The sequence below is a fragment of the Etheostoma spectabile genome, chromosome 20 (assembly GCF_008692095.1).
Source record: "Etheostoma spectabile isolate EspeVRDwgs_2016 chromosome 20, UIUC_Espe_1.0, whole genome shotgun sequence".
Lineage (NCBI taxonomy): Eukaryota > Metazoa > Chordata > Actinopteri > Perciformes > Percidae > Etheostoma > Etheostoma spectabile.
The window spans coordinates 21,562,772-21,581,189 of record NC_045752.1 but is presented as its reverse complement, the minus strand read 5'-3'; the positions used below and the strand labels follow the sequence as shown (position 1 = coordinate 21,581,189).

Sequence of the window (18,418 nt, the reverse complement as noted above, 5' to 3'; positions counted from 1 at the left end):
GATAGGAAGCCAAGCACAGAAACAAAATAAAACTGATTTAATTAAAAAAATTAAATACACAGTGCTCACGGCGGGTCATATTTCCCTGCACTACACCTTGAAAATGTCAAAATGGGCGGAGACAAGCCTGAAGTCAACAGGTCAGAGGTTTTGTGGTTTTGTTTATAAAAACGACATCCTGTTGTATCGCACTATCACACGTGAATTTGCAAGATCTCGTGGGTCCTCGCGACTTCAGCTGTCAGTCATGGTCCGCAGCTGTTCCGCAACAGATCCAGACCTGGTGGGTGTTGACGGAAGGCGGAGAACGGAGCCGATCGATCGACCTTTCTGTTAAAGAGTAAGATCTTTTTGTTAAATATATAAACCCAACTGACCAGTTCTTCTTTTCCTAAAGCCAACTGTCCCGTTCTTGTCCCTTGTGTCACAGAAACGTACCTTTCATAAGCCCACCCAACTCCTTTTCCTATACCTAAATGCGTCAAAGGTGACGCCTTGTGACCAGTGGTTACTTAAAAAAATTATGGCAACACGTAATTTAATTGAATAGATTTTGAGTTCTACAACGTTGATTAAAAAGTATTGAATAAATTAACAAACTGTAAACATAAATGTATACATGTTCATAAAAGCAACACTAAAAATGTGTTGGATTTAGTAATAGCATGCAAAATGATAAAATACATTTTCTTTAGTAAATCCAATCAGTTTCACAAGGAAAACTCATGTAGGTTTTAATAAGTATCTGAGCAAAAGGCATTTAGATTTACTAAATATCTGGGAGAAATTAATTCAGATGCACTAAATATCTGAAAAAAAAGCTGTATTCTCTAATATAAGGTAAATTGCATTACTATTTTAGCGTATTGTTGCCTAATTCATCACATTCACACTGCGTTTGTTATTTGTCTGTACCTAAATTAATTGTTTACGTTACTTTATATCTATTCAATTATACTGAATGTTGCCATAATTTTTCTATGTACAATACACTCCGTGTCATGCCTTCTTGGTGCCACAGGTAACTTAAATTGGGTTAATAAATCATCATGCATAATAAGAACAGAACGTTTATTTGTCAATTTTTTTGTCCAACATGTTTATCTAACATTTTTCAAGTTGTTTAGTGCAAAACGCCAAAATGCAACAATAAAACCCGGAGAGAGGCTATGAAAAGGCAGAAACTCTGTATGTGTACAATAGGGACACAATATAATGGCATTTGGGATTATTGTTAATAAATGTTTAATCATTTAATGGGGTTTCATTTCTGCTCCATCATTGGTTTGAATTGTCCACAGTGATTTGTGATGTGATTTAAGATCAAGACCTGTATTTAAATTAAGATGTTTTCAGTCTGCAGATTTCTTACATTTTCATTTATGGGCCAATTAAAATAGTCAGGGCCTTTATATTTTTCAAACAGCTAAAAGTAACTGATTAATATCACATGGAGTCTGGGATGAGGTCAAATAATTAACCTTACTTCTTTACTTTTTGCTAAAATAGGACTCACTTTAACAATCCCGTTAATTTGTTCAAATTCCTCAATAAAAACATGTCAAATTTGCTTCCCTGGTGTACACAAAGGACTCACAATGTACAATAACAGCTGCCTATGGCGATATAAATATATAAAACACAATGCCACTCCCATGAAATAAGCATGGCTGGTTTGATGTTTCTAAACAACCACATGTTGCACTGAAAATCAATATTTTTCAGTTACTTAACAAGTTAAAAAGAAAATGTCATAACTTTCATCAAGTGGAAGCAAGTTAAGAACAATCAATGTTTAATTTGGTCACTTTTATGAAGAGTAAAGTAATCTTCAAATTCCAAGTCGAAATATTTAAGACAGAACTAATCAGAAATTCCAAAGGTCTCCTTCAGTAAATGTTCCTCCACAGAGAGCGGGTAACCATGTGACAGTTTTGACATTGACTTAACTGTTCCCTTTCATTCTGCCAGGGTCCCTTTTCTTAAGCTAGTAGCTCATTCTTGAGGCTGTTCACTTCTGGTGACAGCTTTGAACAATCCAGCTCAAGGAGGAGTTTCTGGAAGACTTCCAGCGTGTACCGGAGCTCCTTGGGATAGGAGAGATTCCAATGCATATGCCAACCAATGACAACGGAGTAAGCCTTTGGAAAGTTACCCAGAGCAGTCAGAACTTTCACGCCCTCTACTACCAAACCGATGTCATCAGGACCCCCTTGATGTTGTAGATATCAATCCTTTGTGCAGCAAGGTCCTGCGAGACACTGTCTTCATCAGTGTCCTGAAATAGTAAGAACATTGGGTATTTCAGACCATATCACCAAAGGAGAAGGTTCTAATTGAACACCCCCCAAATTGTTTTCAGTTATCATGGCTGTTGGACATTATGCACTTCAGTTACGTAGAAAAATCTAATGGACATCTGATACTGATACTGATAATGTACTTCCATAAGCATTCATGCCAGGTCAGTTAAAAAGGATTTAATTAGCTCACCACCACATGAAAACCATCCAATGGGATGATGGTTGGAATTTAGTCACAGTTGTATATATTTGTATAATTTTAGAAATTCAATCATTCAATCGCCACAGAAACTAATGTTAACCAGCAACTGTTGCTAAAAGAAAAACTAATTATCCAATATTGTGTTGCAAAACAAAAAGTGTGAAATGTGGTATCACAGCATTTTGTGTTTGGCATACAAGTCAAATACACACCTGTTGATACATTTCAGTCAAAGCCTCTTCATGCAACTGGAAAGAAATTCAAATGAGCTTAAATTCTAAACTGGAAAAGTTCATAATTTGTATACATACGTAAGAGGTAACATAATTTCTACTGTGTATCCCCAGTGGGGAAATTACAATTCACACTCTGTTTGTTTAATAATCACTACACACAGGTCTGAAATACACACACATGCTCAGGACCTTTTCATGCACAAATGGAGAGATGTCAGAGTGAGTGGGCTGCCAGTGGTTGGGGGGGGGAGGTTCCTTGCTCAAGGGCACCTGGCAGTGCCCAGGAGGTAAAGTGGCATCTCTCCAGCCACCGATCCACACTTTGTGTTTTGGTCCGTACGGGGAGTTGAACCTACGACCCTCCGGTTCCTAACCCAACAGACTGAGCTACTGCCCCCCCAACATATAAGGAGTACCTAAAGAAACAAATGTTTCCACATGTTTGTCCACATATGAAGAAACCTTAGCTTTATTCAAACATATTCACTCAGGTAACAGAAAATATTTGAAACCGTTTTAGAAATGCTCATTTCTTCCAGGAACGTATTAAACACACAAGCAACAAAGTGAAAATGTGTAACCCCGGGGATCTGAACCTGGCATACACATGTTAGCTAATCTAGCTAGTTAGATCGGAGGAGGGGTGGAGGGGCTGGCCGATGCCAGGAACATTGGCAAAATTACGTTAGCCGCTATCTCAAAGGCCATTATCTCCGTTATATTTGGAAAAGTCACTTGAAATTGTGTTAACCGACTACTTTTTCAGTCATTCATTGCCAGCGTTTAGTCCAAACATTAGGCAGAATTACTGTGATGTTAAGTTAGGCTAACATGTCTTTATTTTCACTTCCAGCCAGTAAAGTTGGACTGTTGGGTAACTTGCAGTAATGCAAAACAATGTTCAACTGAACTGTTGCAGAAACTCATTGTAAAATACAATAATTAAACAAGTCTTACCTTTTAAGAAAATGGCAGCATTGGAAATGTTCGATGACGATGTCCATGTGGCTGAAAATAACTGGAGCGGAAGTGTTAGGTGATTAAATCCAAAGACCTCCCAACGACTTAAATGTATTAATTTTCTGCATCTTTGACTTTCCTGATAAAATATAATTAACATCTACTTAAGGATTTGATTTTATTCAAAACAAATTGAGTAAAATGTAATTTATACATAACAAAAATGTGTTGACTTCAGCTCAATGTGATTCCAAACTACATATAGTCTTTTTATTATCATGTACATGTTACTAATGTTTGATTACCAAATATTAATTAACACCAGTCTCAGTTTTTACAGTGACCCAGCACGTTTACATATGATGATAATGGAGACTTTTAGCGCCAATAACAACACCAAAGGCACCTGACCAAGCAGCCGTATTTTATGCAATGGGAGTGAGAATGTGTTGGAATGACAGTAATAACACTTAGTTTAAATTTCTAAATGTGCATTTGTCTTAAAATGTGACTGTGAACTAAAATAAAACAGCACCTTGTAGTTTCTGTATTTATCCCCAGAGCATTTATCAGTGATACAGTTAAAATGGGGAACATTGCATTGCAGGCCTGTTCAAGGTATGACCCCTATATGCCTGCAGCCCTAGAAGTTTCAGTTAGGGGGTGATAGTTAAAAAAAAAATAAAAAATTAAAAAAAGGAAGCCCATCTGATTCCAAAAGCTGTTTCTTCTGCTGAGGCCAACATGTCAGTGATAGGAGAGATCCAGCATATTACAGAAAACCTCAAATTATATTCTGAATTTTTTATTTCTTAAACCTTTATTTAACCAGGAAGTCCCTTGAGACTGAATCTTTTTCAAGGGAGACCTGGCCAAGACGGCACACCATTTATTATTATCAACAGAAACACAGCATAGACAAAATCACACATAGAAGAAACAGGTCACATGTGGCAGTTGCATTTTGGAATTCCATGGCATTTTAACATGGCCTTAAATTAATTTAATGGGACTAGATGATTTAGATGGAGCAAGTTTTGCAAGTTATTCCAAGACCATGGAGCGAAGTAAGAGAAGGCTTTTTTTCCCCAGCTCAGTAAAAAAAAATGTACACACGTTGTAAAAACTGTTTGCAAGAACATTCATCTCCTTTATCGTTACAACTTTTTGCAGGAGACAAACTTTGACAAAATGTATGACACATGATTACACAGCAGCATTTTGCCTGCAACTCTCCAATGTTGCATCATCTTCCTGGAAATTGCTGAGCACTCTGTTGAGTAATGAACTTGGTATTCATCACTGTGTCCTGGAATCTCCCGTGTGTCTTTAGACAGTGATGTATGACTCAAGCCTGGAATTCCAGTGTCTTTCTCTCAAACTTGGTTTGGCAAACTCATTGGTCTCTTTTCACTTGAGCAACCGTTGCACTTGCTGGCTGGTAGGAAGGCTGGGGATCCTGTTTGTGCTTGCCCCTCATTATGCAGCACAACCAGACTTTTAAAGACAACACAATAAAATAACATTGTTGAGGTTCCCACGGCTCCTAATTAAAGCTGTAAATACCCTCATTTAACCTTTGACCCCTCTAGTTACTCTGACTTCCGTCAAACAATGGGATACACCGGATGATACGTTCAAGGGTAATAGCAAATCATAATGTTCCATATCTTGCACCTGGCCGCAGTACAGCGCAAAGCCCGGCGCAAGTGTCTCTGCTTAGACCGACGCAGTTGTCAGTTTCAGTTGTTTTACTTAATACCGAGGGAGGAGGTAAATTCCTGAAGTAGTGTTGTATATTTTCCACTACTTTATTTTATAGACCAAAGGTGGATTCATTGTAGATAATCAGTAGATTAAAAGACAATGAAAAAATATTTATCCCCTTTAAAACCCTTTTGTCTCCAAACTGTGGCCTCCAAACATAAACAGAAATGTGACAACACACACTAGAACTGTTGGGTCCTTGTAAATTACAGAATGTGGTCTAGACATTTACCTGTAAAGTGTTCAGAGATAACTCTTGTTATGAATTAATACTATATGTAAAATTGAATTGAACTAAACATACTTATACAGTATATGTACTGTATCAAAAGAAACATGTTGATACTTGTGTATGTAGTCATTATTACATCCGCACATATGACATGGTGATTAATACCTGCTGTCAGCAGTTTTGCCAGAGTGCGTCACTCCAAACAGTATCAAGTGGCTTCCTGAAAAAACAAATAAAAAAGGCTTCTCTTTTCTACTGTATTGGCTGATGGCAGAGGTTTCACAAGAGGATTTACAACCACAAACTGCAACTACTGTATGCACACACAATTCTGTGAGTAGTACTAATTTGTTGCCTAAGGGGACGGACAGGCGCGGAACACTGAGTGTAATCATACTTGGTTTGTTCCAAGGAAAAACTGCACAGTTCACTTCAGTTTACTCTTTGTCCCAAAAGGACAATTTGTATGCAACAGGAAGACATCACATGAAGAATATACAACACAAACTACACGACAATTGACACAATAAAAACAGCAGCTTCAGTCTGAGTTAAAGGATAAATAGTTGCAGAGTTGTATTGGAGTGATAATGAAAGTACAAGAGCTACAACAGAAGGCTTGTATCACGTGGACGCGCCGACAATGTTGTTGTCATTACTCAGAATTCCTCATGGAGGCGGCAGAAACTACGCACTGTAGCATTCAGACGAACCATTTTCCATTTTCCTAAAACATATTTGCTTTCTCATGCAGGTATAGGTATCCTAATCATTGTTGGATCCTGTATTTTAGTGCATGTGTTCTTTTAACCCTTATATTGTCCTTGGGTCAAACTGACCCCTTTTCCTATAACAATATTCTTTTAACCTTTATGTTGTCATCCTGTTAACCATGAACTTGTCCTTCCTTTTTTTTGTGATTTTCCAATGTTTTTGCTGCTTTTTCTGATTTACTTGTCACTTTTTCCATGCTTTTGGCACATTTCTTTGTAAAACTTGAGCTGGTTTAATAATAGGTTTTACACTTATTCTTGGGATTCCTGGTCAACGAACCTCATTTGTATCGAATTATACATGCGATTTTAGTTAAAAAGGCAGAAATTATGAATTATTTTAACAAATCACAGGATGTTGATGTTATGTCAAAGTTTTCTCTGGTTACTGTTTTGAAACCATGAAAAAAAAAGAATTCAAATTCTATAAGATTAAATAAAACACCCAAAAATCCAATGAAAGTAATCATTAATGTTACTTGAAGAATGTATGGAAACATCCATGTTATCTTTGGGCAATTTGGTTGTTAGAAATCCATATTTCTGATTTAAAACACTTTGAAACGGGTCAGTTTGACCCGAGGACAACACAAGGGTTAAAACCCTTTTTTTGCCTCTTTTTCTTTAGTTTTCAGTATGTCACCAGTATGTCAGTATGTCACGTCGGGTTGCATTTGTTGTAAATGTTGCAATGCAAATGAACGTGTGTAAAGTGTGTGTGTGTGTGTGTGTGTGGCTGTAGTGAAATTGTTCCGTAGAAATCAGCTGTTTTGGAACACACTGTCCCACACCCCACCACTGTGAGAAACCTTTGCCATAAAGCAGCTGCTGTCCTCTCCCAGCCCGTTCCTTCCTGCTGGTTGCCATGGATGAAACTATCCCGGGACAGACGTTCTACAGCTTTTGTTATTATAGGGCCACTTTGAAAACCAGCGCCAAGAGTGAAACCCTTCTTTGTTGTATTGCCTTTCACTAAAAATGCGCAACACTTCACCCAGGTGAGCAACAGATGGTTTTAGAAATAATTGTAAGGCTTGACAGAAACAGAGAGGGGAGGGGGAGGGACTACAGAAAAGCAGACACACGATGAGACAGCAATACAGACCAGAGTGACTATGGAAGTTTGGAGTCAGAGGGGTTTGGAGCACGCCTCCAGGGTGTACAGTGAGAGATTAGTGAGCAGAGCATGAATGACAATGAGAGAGAGAGAGAGAGAGAGAGAGAGAGAGAGAGAGAGAGAGAGAGAGTTTTGTAACTTTGCCTGCACAAGTTACACAGGCTAAGTGGGTCCAGGCTAGAACAGATCCCAGGTGAAACACACTGAGTCCCTTCCAAAAGAGAGAGAGAGAGAGAGAGAGAGAGAGAGAGAGAGAGAGAGAGAGAGAGAGATAAAGAGTGCTTGGGGCTGAGTGTGTTAGCCAGTGTTTAAAAAATGACCAAAAGGTCTGCATCTATTGAGAATGGTGGAAAAGTCGCAACAAGTGGACACAAAGTTTCCCAAAATGGGACTCTGCAAGACGGGGATGACAAGAAGGTGGGACTGGGCAAGAAGGTGACGCTCCTCCGAGGGATCTCCATTATCATCGGCACCATCATCGGAGCCGGGATCTTCATCTCTCCAAAGGGTATCCTGAAGCACTCGGGCAGTGTAGGAATGTCTCTGATAGTGTGGATCGCCTGCGGGGTGCTGTCACTCTTCGGTGAGTTAGTTCACAGGAGGACCTGGAGATGAAAAAGTTGTCTTTTCTAGATTTTGAGAGTTGCTACATTAGATGGAGAGGCGCTGGTGGATAAAATGTTTACTGGCTGTACACAGACTAACCCTCCTGTTGCCAAAAAATTTGTATATCAGAAATTTTGGTATTCTTGCAACCAAATTGTCTAAAAAAAAAAAAAGCAGAATAAGTGGTCAGTTTGCTACTTTCATTGAATTTGGGGGTTTCACTAGGTTTTATAGCATTTAATACAAAAATGGATAAAAGAACATTGACGAAAGAGAATGGTAAAAAAAAAAAAACGCAGGACAAATCAATCATAACTTCAGAAAAAAGGAGATAAAACACGGGAAAAAAACTGTACAAGTGTCAAAAAAAAGACAACCAAAACTTTATTGACAGTAAGACACAAGAGTTAAATAACTCCTGAGAACAAATGAAGAAAATGATAAACAGAAGTCCATAAGTATAGCAATGTATGTGACACATCAAATGTCTTCTTCCAAGGAAGTGTGCTTTCCAAATTTTGTTCATAAAGATAAATGTCACGTAAAAAGGGAAACTACCCAGACAACTTACTTTTATTTTATTCCTTACTAAAAAACATTGGCATAAGCTTCATGTGCTGTTTATGAACCAAAGTACTAAAAAACTAAGTTAAGCAGAGGTTAAGGATGTTTTTTATGTACAATTTATGAGCAAAAACAACTCTTTTATAACTAAAAACCAAGTTTTTGTCAGCTCACTTTATGTTGCTTCTTTATTGTTATAAAAACCAATCATGGTTTAAACATGGTTTTTAGATGCACAATATTATACAGTATATTAAATACAATCAATAGGTTTTTATATTCATCTTTAGTGCAAAAAGTGTTGGGCAAGTTACTCAGGAAGTGTAGTGTTACTCTTTACTTATTACTCCTTAAAAAAATCACATTAGTACTTCACTTAATACTTAGAAGCAAAAGTAATTAGTTACATTACTCGTCATGTTACTATAATGTTAACAGTTTACATTTTGAGGCCCCCCCCCAAAAAACAACAACACACAAACACACAATACAAACTGCTCCTTTAGAAGTCATTCTACTTAATTGGAAGGAAACCCTTCTGCCTTCAGGCTGTAACTGTACGTTGAAGACTATCACACCACTCTCCATGGAAATACACATTTTAGCATTGTAAAATGCACTTCATTCAAAGTCAATAGAACCAAAATAAAATCATGAAAAGCCGTTTTAGGAAGTCTTTCCACTTTCCAAACTATTACAACTCTAGTTTTGGTTGAAATAAACACACAGTTTACAGATTTACGGTACATCGGAACATGCAAAAATGATTTTTTTTAAAAGAAGTCTGGTGCATTCAGCTCAAGCGACCTCCGAGCTGTTTCTATTCAATTTCAATTCAATTTTATTTATAGTGTCAATTCATAACAAGAGTTATCTCAAGACACTTTACAGATAGAGTAGGTCTAGACCACACTCCAGAATTTACAAGGACCCAACAGTTCTAGTAGTTTCCTCCAGAGCAAGCAACAGTGCGACAGTGGCGAGGAAAAACTTCCTTTTAGGCAGAAACCTCGGACAGACCCAGGCTCTTGGTAGGCGGTGTCTGACGGGCCGGTTGGGGTCTGGTTCTGGTTACCAAAGGTCTTAAAAAGGCCCGTCTCTGTAGTGATCCTTTCCTTATTGTTGTCAGCCACTTAAAAAAGTCAGCAGTGTCTAGATATGAGACATGACACATTTATCAACAGTTAACTGAAACCCCAGTCTTTCCCCAACCCTAAAGCAAGTCTCTTTCAGTCAAATTCAAAAATATTTATGTATTTATTTTTCAGTACAAATTTAAAGAAATTTTGAATGAATCCCAGAATCTCTTTTGTTTATATCACAGTTATGTGACCCAGATACTGTAACAACAGCCTATGATGTCAACTTTTTCTCTTTATTATCATACAACATTGATTTTTTTTCTTTTTCTGGAATGAACATTAAATTGAGAAAATCAACAACAGTTACACCCCTTAGGACCTTAGCTAAGGTTGGCAATTAAATGCGGTTAAACAAAGACACGGTGATTACTTAAAAAATATTGCAAATGATGTAATATTTGTTACAGGCCTATGTAGTACAATATTACAGCCGTTTCCAGGAGACAGACTTGAAAGATCAGTGCTGCAGGGGGCGGTGCTGAAGTAATGCCGTGCACATCTGTGTATTCCAGCATATATTGTTGCAGTATCCTTAAATCCTTCAGATTTCGTGCAGTAATGAAACGTCCAAGCACTTTATCCTCTAATACCCTACCTTAACCACTTTCCTGCCTCCCTTAATTCGTATTTCCTTAACTTGTAATTAAAACTTTTCTATGTCAATCTGTTTTTCTCAAGTTATGGGTTGAGACCCTAAAAGGCTCCTACAGTCTGGCGGATCCAGGGGCCCAGGGAGGGACTGTGCATCTCTGTAGATGTGGCTGAGACAGTTTGACAGCCCTGGGGACCGTTTTGTGCCTGCCTTCTGGTTTCAGAGACAGAGCTAATCTGTCCCCTCTGTCACTGCAGGAGCCCTGTCCTACGCCGAGCTGGGGACTTGTATTAAGAAGTCTGGGGGGCATTACACGTACATACTGGAAGCCTTCGGACCTCAGATGGCTTTCGTAAGGCTATGGGCTGATCTCATTGCTATAAGGTAATGTCTACCTCCAGCTTACCTCAACTTTACTGAACCTACAGTCACCTTAAAACTGCATGAAAGGTATAGTAAGTGATGTGATCAAATGAACTTTTTTGTCAAATTCAGCTAATATTTCCTCCATATTTCCTTCAACACAGCTCTCTATTTTATGTGTGCACTGCAAAAGAAAAGCTGGTGTTCCTACACAAGCCACAAACACGTTGAACATTAAATTGAGAAAACCATCAACAGTTACACCCCTTAGGACCTTTGAAATGCCTATTCTGGTTTGTTCTTGTGTTCCACCTGGCTGAATGTGTACATGAACACGCAGATAGATTTTTGTATTTGTAGTCCCGAACTACATAGCCTACTACAAACATCTAACCGCAGTCTTGCTACCACAAGCTAATTTTAGCTAACATTAGCTAGCATGTCAAACGGGAATAGTAAATCAGAACATTGGAGAATGTAAAGTTACATGTCAACTAAGCAGGTGATACAACTATAAAATAGCAAGGTGACCAGTAAAACCACAGCAGACTGGCTAATTAAAAAAAAAAACTCTATTTAAGATGCTTCAGGTTGGAGGTAGAGTCATTTGGACGCTGAAAGGAGGTTGGTTGCTGGCAAGCAGAGATTGCAATGCACAGTTATATTCCCTTCTCCCTGTTATTTCTTTAATGTGAATTACATTCCTGCCCTGTATCTATCAGTGATCATGCAAAAAGCTATTTATTTGTTTTCATATTGAGGTTTCTGGGAAATACATTGACAAGTATCATCATGTGATCCGTTGATTTCAACAAAGTATCTGTAATTCTAAATACCACTGTAACGAATACAGTTACTCATAATTTATATTCTGAATATGTAATGCCGGTACATGTATTCCGTAACTCCCCAACACTAACTACCTCTGGTTGTAGTAATACTCCACCAACAATCTATTATTGAGTCTTAAACCTTCTCTGCCTGTAAGGAAGCTCTGAAGGTTTGTAGCTATGTGAAGAACAGCAACTGTTCTCAGTTTGGATTTGCAGAAGTAACAATGGATTCTAATGGAAACCCAAAGCCATTGATTAGATATGTAGAAACTTCTCAGCATAATTGATTTCTGACAGCGTTTCAGACACAGTTGAATTCTACTTTTGTGTCACACTCTTATTTTTACCTCCTCATAGTCTCGCATTGCCAGACCTTCCTCCACAGAGCTCCAAAGGAAGGTCTGGCTAGTCCACACAGCATTCCGGGACAGGAGAAAAACGTGCTCTGGTTAATTGGCATTTCTTTAAACCAATCACCTTCAAGAACCTTGTTTTGGTGTATGTTGTGTACATTCAAATTTAGTTTTAGTCCTGCAGCAGAAAACTCCGATTGGACAGATAGTCTAGCTAGTTGTCTGGATTTACCCTGCAGAGATCTGAGGAGCAGGTAACCATAGTCCTCAGAAATCCACCGGTTGTTAGAACGCCAACACAAAGAAAGAGGAAGGTAACGGACACCGAAAATGAGGGACGTCCAGTGTAACTTCCGGCGACAGCGGACCAATCCCAGAAATGTCTAGTTGTCGATGTAGACTAGCCTTCTCGTAGCTCTGAAGCCCTGCTGTTAAAAGTTCAACAACGGAGAAGTGGATTATGATGCAAGAGTTATATGTCATTTCAAAACATTTTGACATGTTCTTTTGCCAATCTTCTGGTTTTCCATTGGAAACGCTGTAAATCCAAGCTGACAGCTGCCAATCTCCATGAAGCTAAAACTTTTCAGAGCCACCTTCCAAGCCTAGAGTTTCAGTCCAATCCAAGCAATTTTCACATAATGAACTAAAAGATTATTTTGTTTCTGTCGACTTTGAATGATGTGTGTTTAACCCTTGTGTTGTCTCCCGTCAAAATTGAAAGTCAACACTTTTGTTGATGCTTTTCAATCAGTGTTTTTAACTTTTTCTTACGTTTTAGTCCCTTTTTTCAACACTTTTCAACGTTTGTCACTTTTTTTGATGTTTAACACTACGTAACAATAACTTATTAACTAGCTTTACAGTTATTTTTAGAATTTATGGTCAATAAACCTCATTTATAGGAAATTATACCTGATGTTTGAGTTAGAAAACAGAAATTAGGAATTATTTAGGCTAAAATCACAGGAATGGATGTTGATGGATAATCACAGACTGGAATATGTCAACTTTTACTCAATACTATTTCAAAAACACTTACATTTTTCTCTCCAAATGCTATAAAATTGAATGAAACCCCAAAATTAATGAAAGTAGAGATTTGTACTTGCCAAAGAGCACTGTGTGGAATCAATCATGTTGTTTTGGGGAATTAAAAACAACACTGATATGGGAAGACGGGTCAATTTGACCCGAGGACAACATGAGGGTTAGGGATGATGAAATTATTTTTGTTTAAATAGAGTCTGGTGGGTTTGGTGATGGCGATTTTGGGGCTGTTTCATTATATACAAAGATCTTCAACAAAAAGGTCTATCTTTGCAGGGATGCTTTCCATAATGTTGTCAGACACTCAGAATAACAATTAATTTGTCAGTGGCAAACAAGCACTTATTGTGGACATAAATTGAAGGTGAGCACCTTCCCATTAACGTCGCATCGCAGCTTGTTTCCCAGCTGCCAAATTCAGCCATCTTGTTTAATAATGGACAATTCTTTTGGACAAACGGACCAAAAACAAAAGGAAATCAGGGTCCAAGTGTAAAAGAACAAAGTGACCCCTTAATGATAGACAATTATTTGTTCCCCAAGCACATGATCTGTGTTTGAGGATTGTATTTAGACTGGGTTGTGTGACAGAGTCGTCAGCACCAGTCCTATCTGGCTGTGACCTCGTGAAGTGAGATACTGAGTTTAGTTTAGGTGAGAAACTGCTCCGTATGAAGCTGTGTATGTACACAGCCAAGGCGAATAGTATAAACAGTCTCGTGGCTATCCTGAGCTGGCCAATTTTAAGCTGGCCTCGGGCGAGCGGGACTCAATGGAAACCATGGGAAATGAACCGAGACAGAAGGAGAGAATTAAAACAACAGGGGGAAACAAAGAGATTTCCCCAGCTTCAGCAGCTCAGCGGTTGTTGTGGGAAATGAAGAGGGAAAACAGTGATGAGCCATAGGATGGACGTGTGGGACTAGCCAACCTTATTTGATCCTTTTTGAAGCCAAGCCTATGTGGTCAGATCAGTATCATAGTGAAGGAATGAATGCACACAGTACGGTTCACAACATTCATTTTGGGGTTTATATATAAATGACTTTCTACACAAAAATAGCTTTCAATGCATGTAAAAATATGTATTGTCGTACATAAATATAAAAAAACAATTATACAAATGAATGCACACAATGTAAACCAATGTCCAAAAATATATGGATGTATTTAATAGTATTTGCTATTTTTCGTCCAAAGCATTTTTGGGTGGTTTTACATTTATATTTATAGAAATGCTCAAATTACAAATGTAATTTTTTTAAAGGAAATTATCTGTAGCCAAACACAAGATACACACACACACACACACACACACACACACACACACACACACACACACACACACACACACACACACACACACACACACACACGTTAGGCTGTGGTTGGTAAGTGGCCAGGTTGACACTTGGTTCAACAAATGTTCCCTGAACATTTAGCAACATTTTTCTTGTACTAATATATTATCTTTATTATGGCAGCCAGTTTAATATGAATTGATTTCTGTATTGTGTCGTTACAGTTTTTTTTTCCATTGCTAAACGACAGTGGGCACAACCGAAGCCAAATGTGCAAAACTCTAACTCCAGTCTGCATTACCAACGGTCACCTGAGCTAAACAGTTCACATCAGATGCAAAACTCATTCCAAGCAACACAACTCTTCACACACGTCTCAAAACAGGCTCAGTGCAGCCAAACACTGTGCACAATCCTCACTGAGATAACACACACTGGCGCTCAGAGCACACTGACAGTCACAACTATAGCATCAAACACCAATACACATTTTAGAAACTTTGAGTGACTTCACACAAATCAATATTTTCTTCAAAGAAAAGAGGAATTATTTCACTTTCAGTTAGTTTATAAGGAAAACAAGAGGGAATACAAATCAGCAGATTTGCATATTATATATATATATATATATATATGTATATATATACATAGTATATAATTGTTTTGTCTGTAGTAATTGATGTAATTACTGAGGAAAAAAAGTCACATTGGATGTCTTCTCTTGCCATGCCTGCATCCTCTCTAAATACAAATGTATGTGGTGTTTCCATTGCTTCCACCGCCAAGTGCACAGTTTTACAGGGTTTTTTTCAGATTTTGTGTAGTTGTGTTTGTAACCTCAGACATCTTACCTGAACATATTGGTATCTTTGCTCTTTTACCTGCTCACTGTTTCTCTCAAACGGTACAGTGTATAATAGATTCTTTCTTACTTGGTGTTTCAGAGTTGTTTTGAGCTTTCCTTTGTATAAGCACTGTATGTGTTCACTACAAATCTAAAACATACACCTGTTTAGTGTTTCAGCTGAAACTGCAATCAGCAAAGTTTTAAATTCATCAGGCTGAAATCCATTCTGTTTTGTGTGGATACCAGTTTTGACGGCAGTGTGTTAGAATTTGAACAAAGAGCTGTTACTGTAATCCCCAGTGTTGTGCAGGTCATGGTTAAAGCCATGGGATAAGTGTGTAGAGTTCTAAAAACTGTGTTTTTTTGTGTGATTTTGGTCCACATGAACTGCTGCTTTGCAGACTGTAGTTAGTTTCGTACATGTGTCAACAGTTGTGCCCACTGTCGCTTAGCAATTGACAAAAACACATAAACAGTAAAAAATATAAGATTTTCACAATGTACTGGATATACAACGTGTATTGTACAAATTAAAATATTTAAATGCAGAATTGAAATGTTTAATTTAAAAGAGTGCATTTACACTGTATATTGTATATTTATGCTTGTGTGTGTTTGTGTGTGTGTGTGTGTGTGTGTGTGTGTCCTCCAGGCCTGCAGCATTGGCAGTCATCTCTCTGGCCTTTGGTCAGTATATCCTGGAGCCTCTGTTCATGCCCTGTAGTGTCCCCCCATTGGCTGTCAAACTGGCCACCGCCATCAGCATAAGTACGTATGCCACATTAATACACCTTTACATTAATACATCATTGTGACCATATGATGTACTAACAATGATATTATGATTTTGACCGGTTGTAACTGGTCTGTAAATGACAGGAAATGTGCATTGAAAATGAGGAAGGCGTTGGTGAAAAGAAGTATTTGTTGTCATTTCCTTCATCAAAAGTGGCAAAACTACAATATATAATATACTCCATCACAATTCAAAGTCTTGCATTCATGATTTTTATTATTTTTCATTATTAATCCTTTATTTAACCAGGAAGTCCCATTGAGATTCAGAATCTCTTTTACAAGAGAGACCTGGCCAAGGTAGCAGCCAAATCACAACACATACATAAACACCAGGTTACATTTTCAAGGTAAAAAAGTACAAAATGTTAAAAAACACAATTAAACTCTCAAGAAAAACAAGAACATGTCTCCATCACAACCTTCCTTACAATAGTTTTAAATTCATTAATGGACATAAGGGTTTCTAACTTTAGTACTTTCTGTAGATTATTCCACCCCCAAGGTGCTGAATAATAGAAAGCAGTTCTTCCTAATTCGATGATCATACTAAAGTAGAACTCCAGTTCTGGCAAAGCATGAGCAGCAGCCAGCAACAGTTTTCTCATTGCTCATTCTCATTGTTTTATGTTTTCAGCTATTTCTATCGGGATGAATCAAGTTTAAGCTTATCTTAAAAGGACACAATAACAAAGTCTAAAAAAAAATAGTATAAGTACTTGCAAAAATCACTTGGTTAAATTATAGACAGTATAATGTATAATGTGACGCCGCTGCGCGGCCTACAACTGAACAACCTGTCTGAAAGTCTTCTGGTAGCTGTGCCAAGAGAAATCTCAATCATTCCCAATCAGCAGAGACGGAGAGCGTAGGTATATGTAAGGAGGTAACATAGGCACAGGCTAATTATTGCTAACTGAAATGCTAGTTAACATTAGTAATTAAACCTAAACAGCTGATGTAAGTCAAAACTGTCTGCGAGATATCCTGTACTGTTGGGTATTTCCTTTACCATGTGACAGAAAGTCGCGTGGTTATGACACAATCGTTAGCCTATTTTCATAAAAGCGTCTGCTACGGAGGCATAACGTGAGCTACAAGGTAACGGAGCCTTTTATACATTGTCGTGTTCCTTTAGAAATAAACAACGGACAAATAAAGTCTTTGAACGCTTCAGATGTAAAGTTATTCGCTGTCAAAGTGACGTCAAAATGAATGGCAGTCACTGGGATGCTAACGGCAGGTGAGTGCTTCGTAGCATCAAAATGGCGCCATAGGAGCTACGCTTTGTAGAGGCTGGCTTACCCCAATGAAATTCAGCAATAAAAACCTAATTCCTGTGTCTCTTTCTTTGTCCCTGTAGCCTCTGTTATGTACCTGAACAGTATGAGCGTAACATGGACGGCTCGGATTCAAATCTTCCTCACCTTCAGCAAGCTGCTGGCCATCGGCATCATCATAGTTCCTGGAATGTACCAGCTCTTTAAAGGTAAGACACCTTCATCTTCCCATCACCATCATCACTAGGGCTGGGTCTCAAACAAAGACACTGTTACGGGACATTCACACCAAAAAAAGTGATCCGGCATTTTGTCGCAGGGTTGTGTGACGTGTTATGTTCCTAAACCCCCCCAACAGAGCACAAGTAGACTTTATGTTTCACAATTACTGTTTTCTGTCAGACCGTGCGTTTATAGATGTTGACTTAGCCGACTGCACTTGAAGGCAGCTTTATCTCACAGGAGGGAAAGAGAAAGAAAAGAGATGCGATGTTTCAGGGAAACGTTCAGCGATTACACAAACTCCCGGGCAGTTCAGAGCTTGTGTTTAGTTTTTTACCCTCACAGTGCAAGATGTACTAACGCTTTTGCACCCACTTAAGGAATATTTGTTTCGCAATGTGTGCGTAAAAGCATGGAAAGGTTTGTACAAACAGGCAGCAGTGAGGTAAAAGGGCAGCCTGCCTGTCGCGGGAGCTGACAATGGGAAATTGTTCTTTTCCGTGTCATGCATATGCAGTCACGGGAGGGTGAAGGGGATAGTGGGAGTTTCCCATGAAGAGATGGTAAGGAAGCGTAAAGTGTGCCTAATTATGTATTCTGTGGTATGCGCTAAAACCTCCTGTGACAGCGCGCCTCTGATTTGTGGAGAAAATTCTCTGCCTCTTAAAAGCAGGTGTTTCCTCACCTATGCTTTGGGTGAAATGGCTGAAAGAATTTTTGCCCCAAGGATCACACTTTTTCACTTTTTATCATTAGGCGTTACAGATTAAGCTGCCATGCAATATTACACTTACTGGAAGAAATCAAAGATGACAACGAATGTACGACTCAGCGTTTACATCCCATTCAAGCAGTTGCTAAACTCCTCGCTACATTGCAT

General features: G+C 38.4%; 1 protein-coding gene across 2 annotated transcripts in view; it reads left to right on the top strand.

Moving 5' to 3' along the window:
- Positions 1-7,701: 7,701 nt before the first annotated feature.
- Positions 7,702-18,418, top strand: part of slc7a11 (solute carrier family 7 member 11) — a 26,573-nt gene continuing 15,856 nt past the window's right edge. The window contains exons 1-5 of one of the 2 annotated variants that reach the window (XM_032499928.1): positions 7,702-7,819; positions 7,866-8,173; positions 10,752-10,878; positions 15,894-16,009; positions 17,400-17,525. In XM_032499928.1, the coding sequence (XP_032355819.1) occupies positions 7,906-8,173; positions 10,752-10,878; positions 15,894-16,009; positions 17,400-17,525 (637 nt within the window). In that variant the 5' untranslated portion in view covers positions 7,702-7,819; positions 7,866-7,905. Of the gene's footprint in view, positions 7,830-7,865; positions 8,174-10,751; positions 10,879-15,893; positions 16,010-17,399; positions 17,526-18,418 lie in introns of both variants that reach the window. The other variant, XM_032499927.1, reaches the window with a different exon arrangement.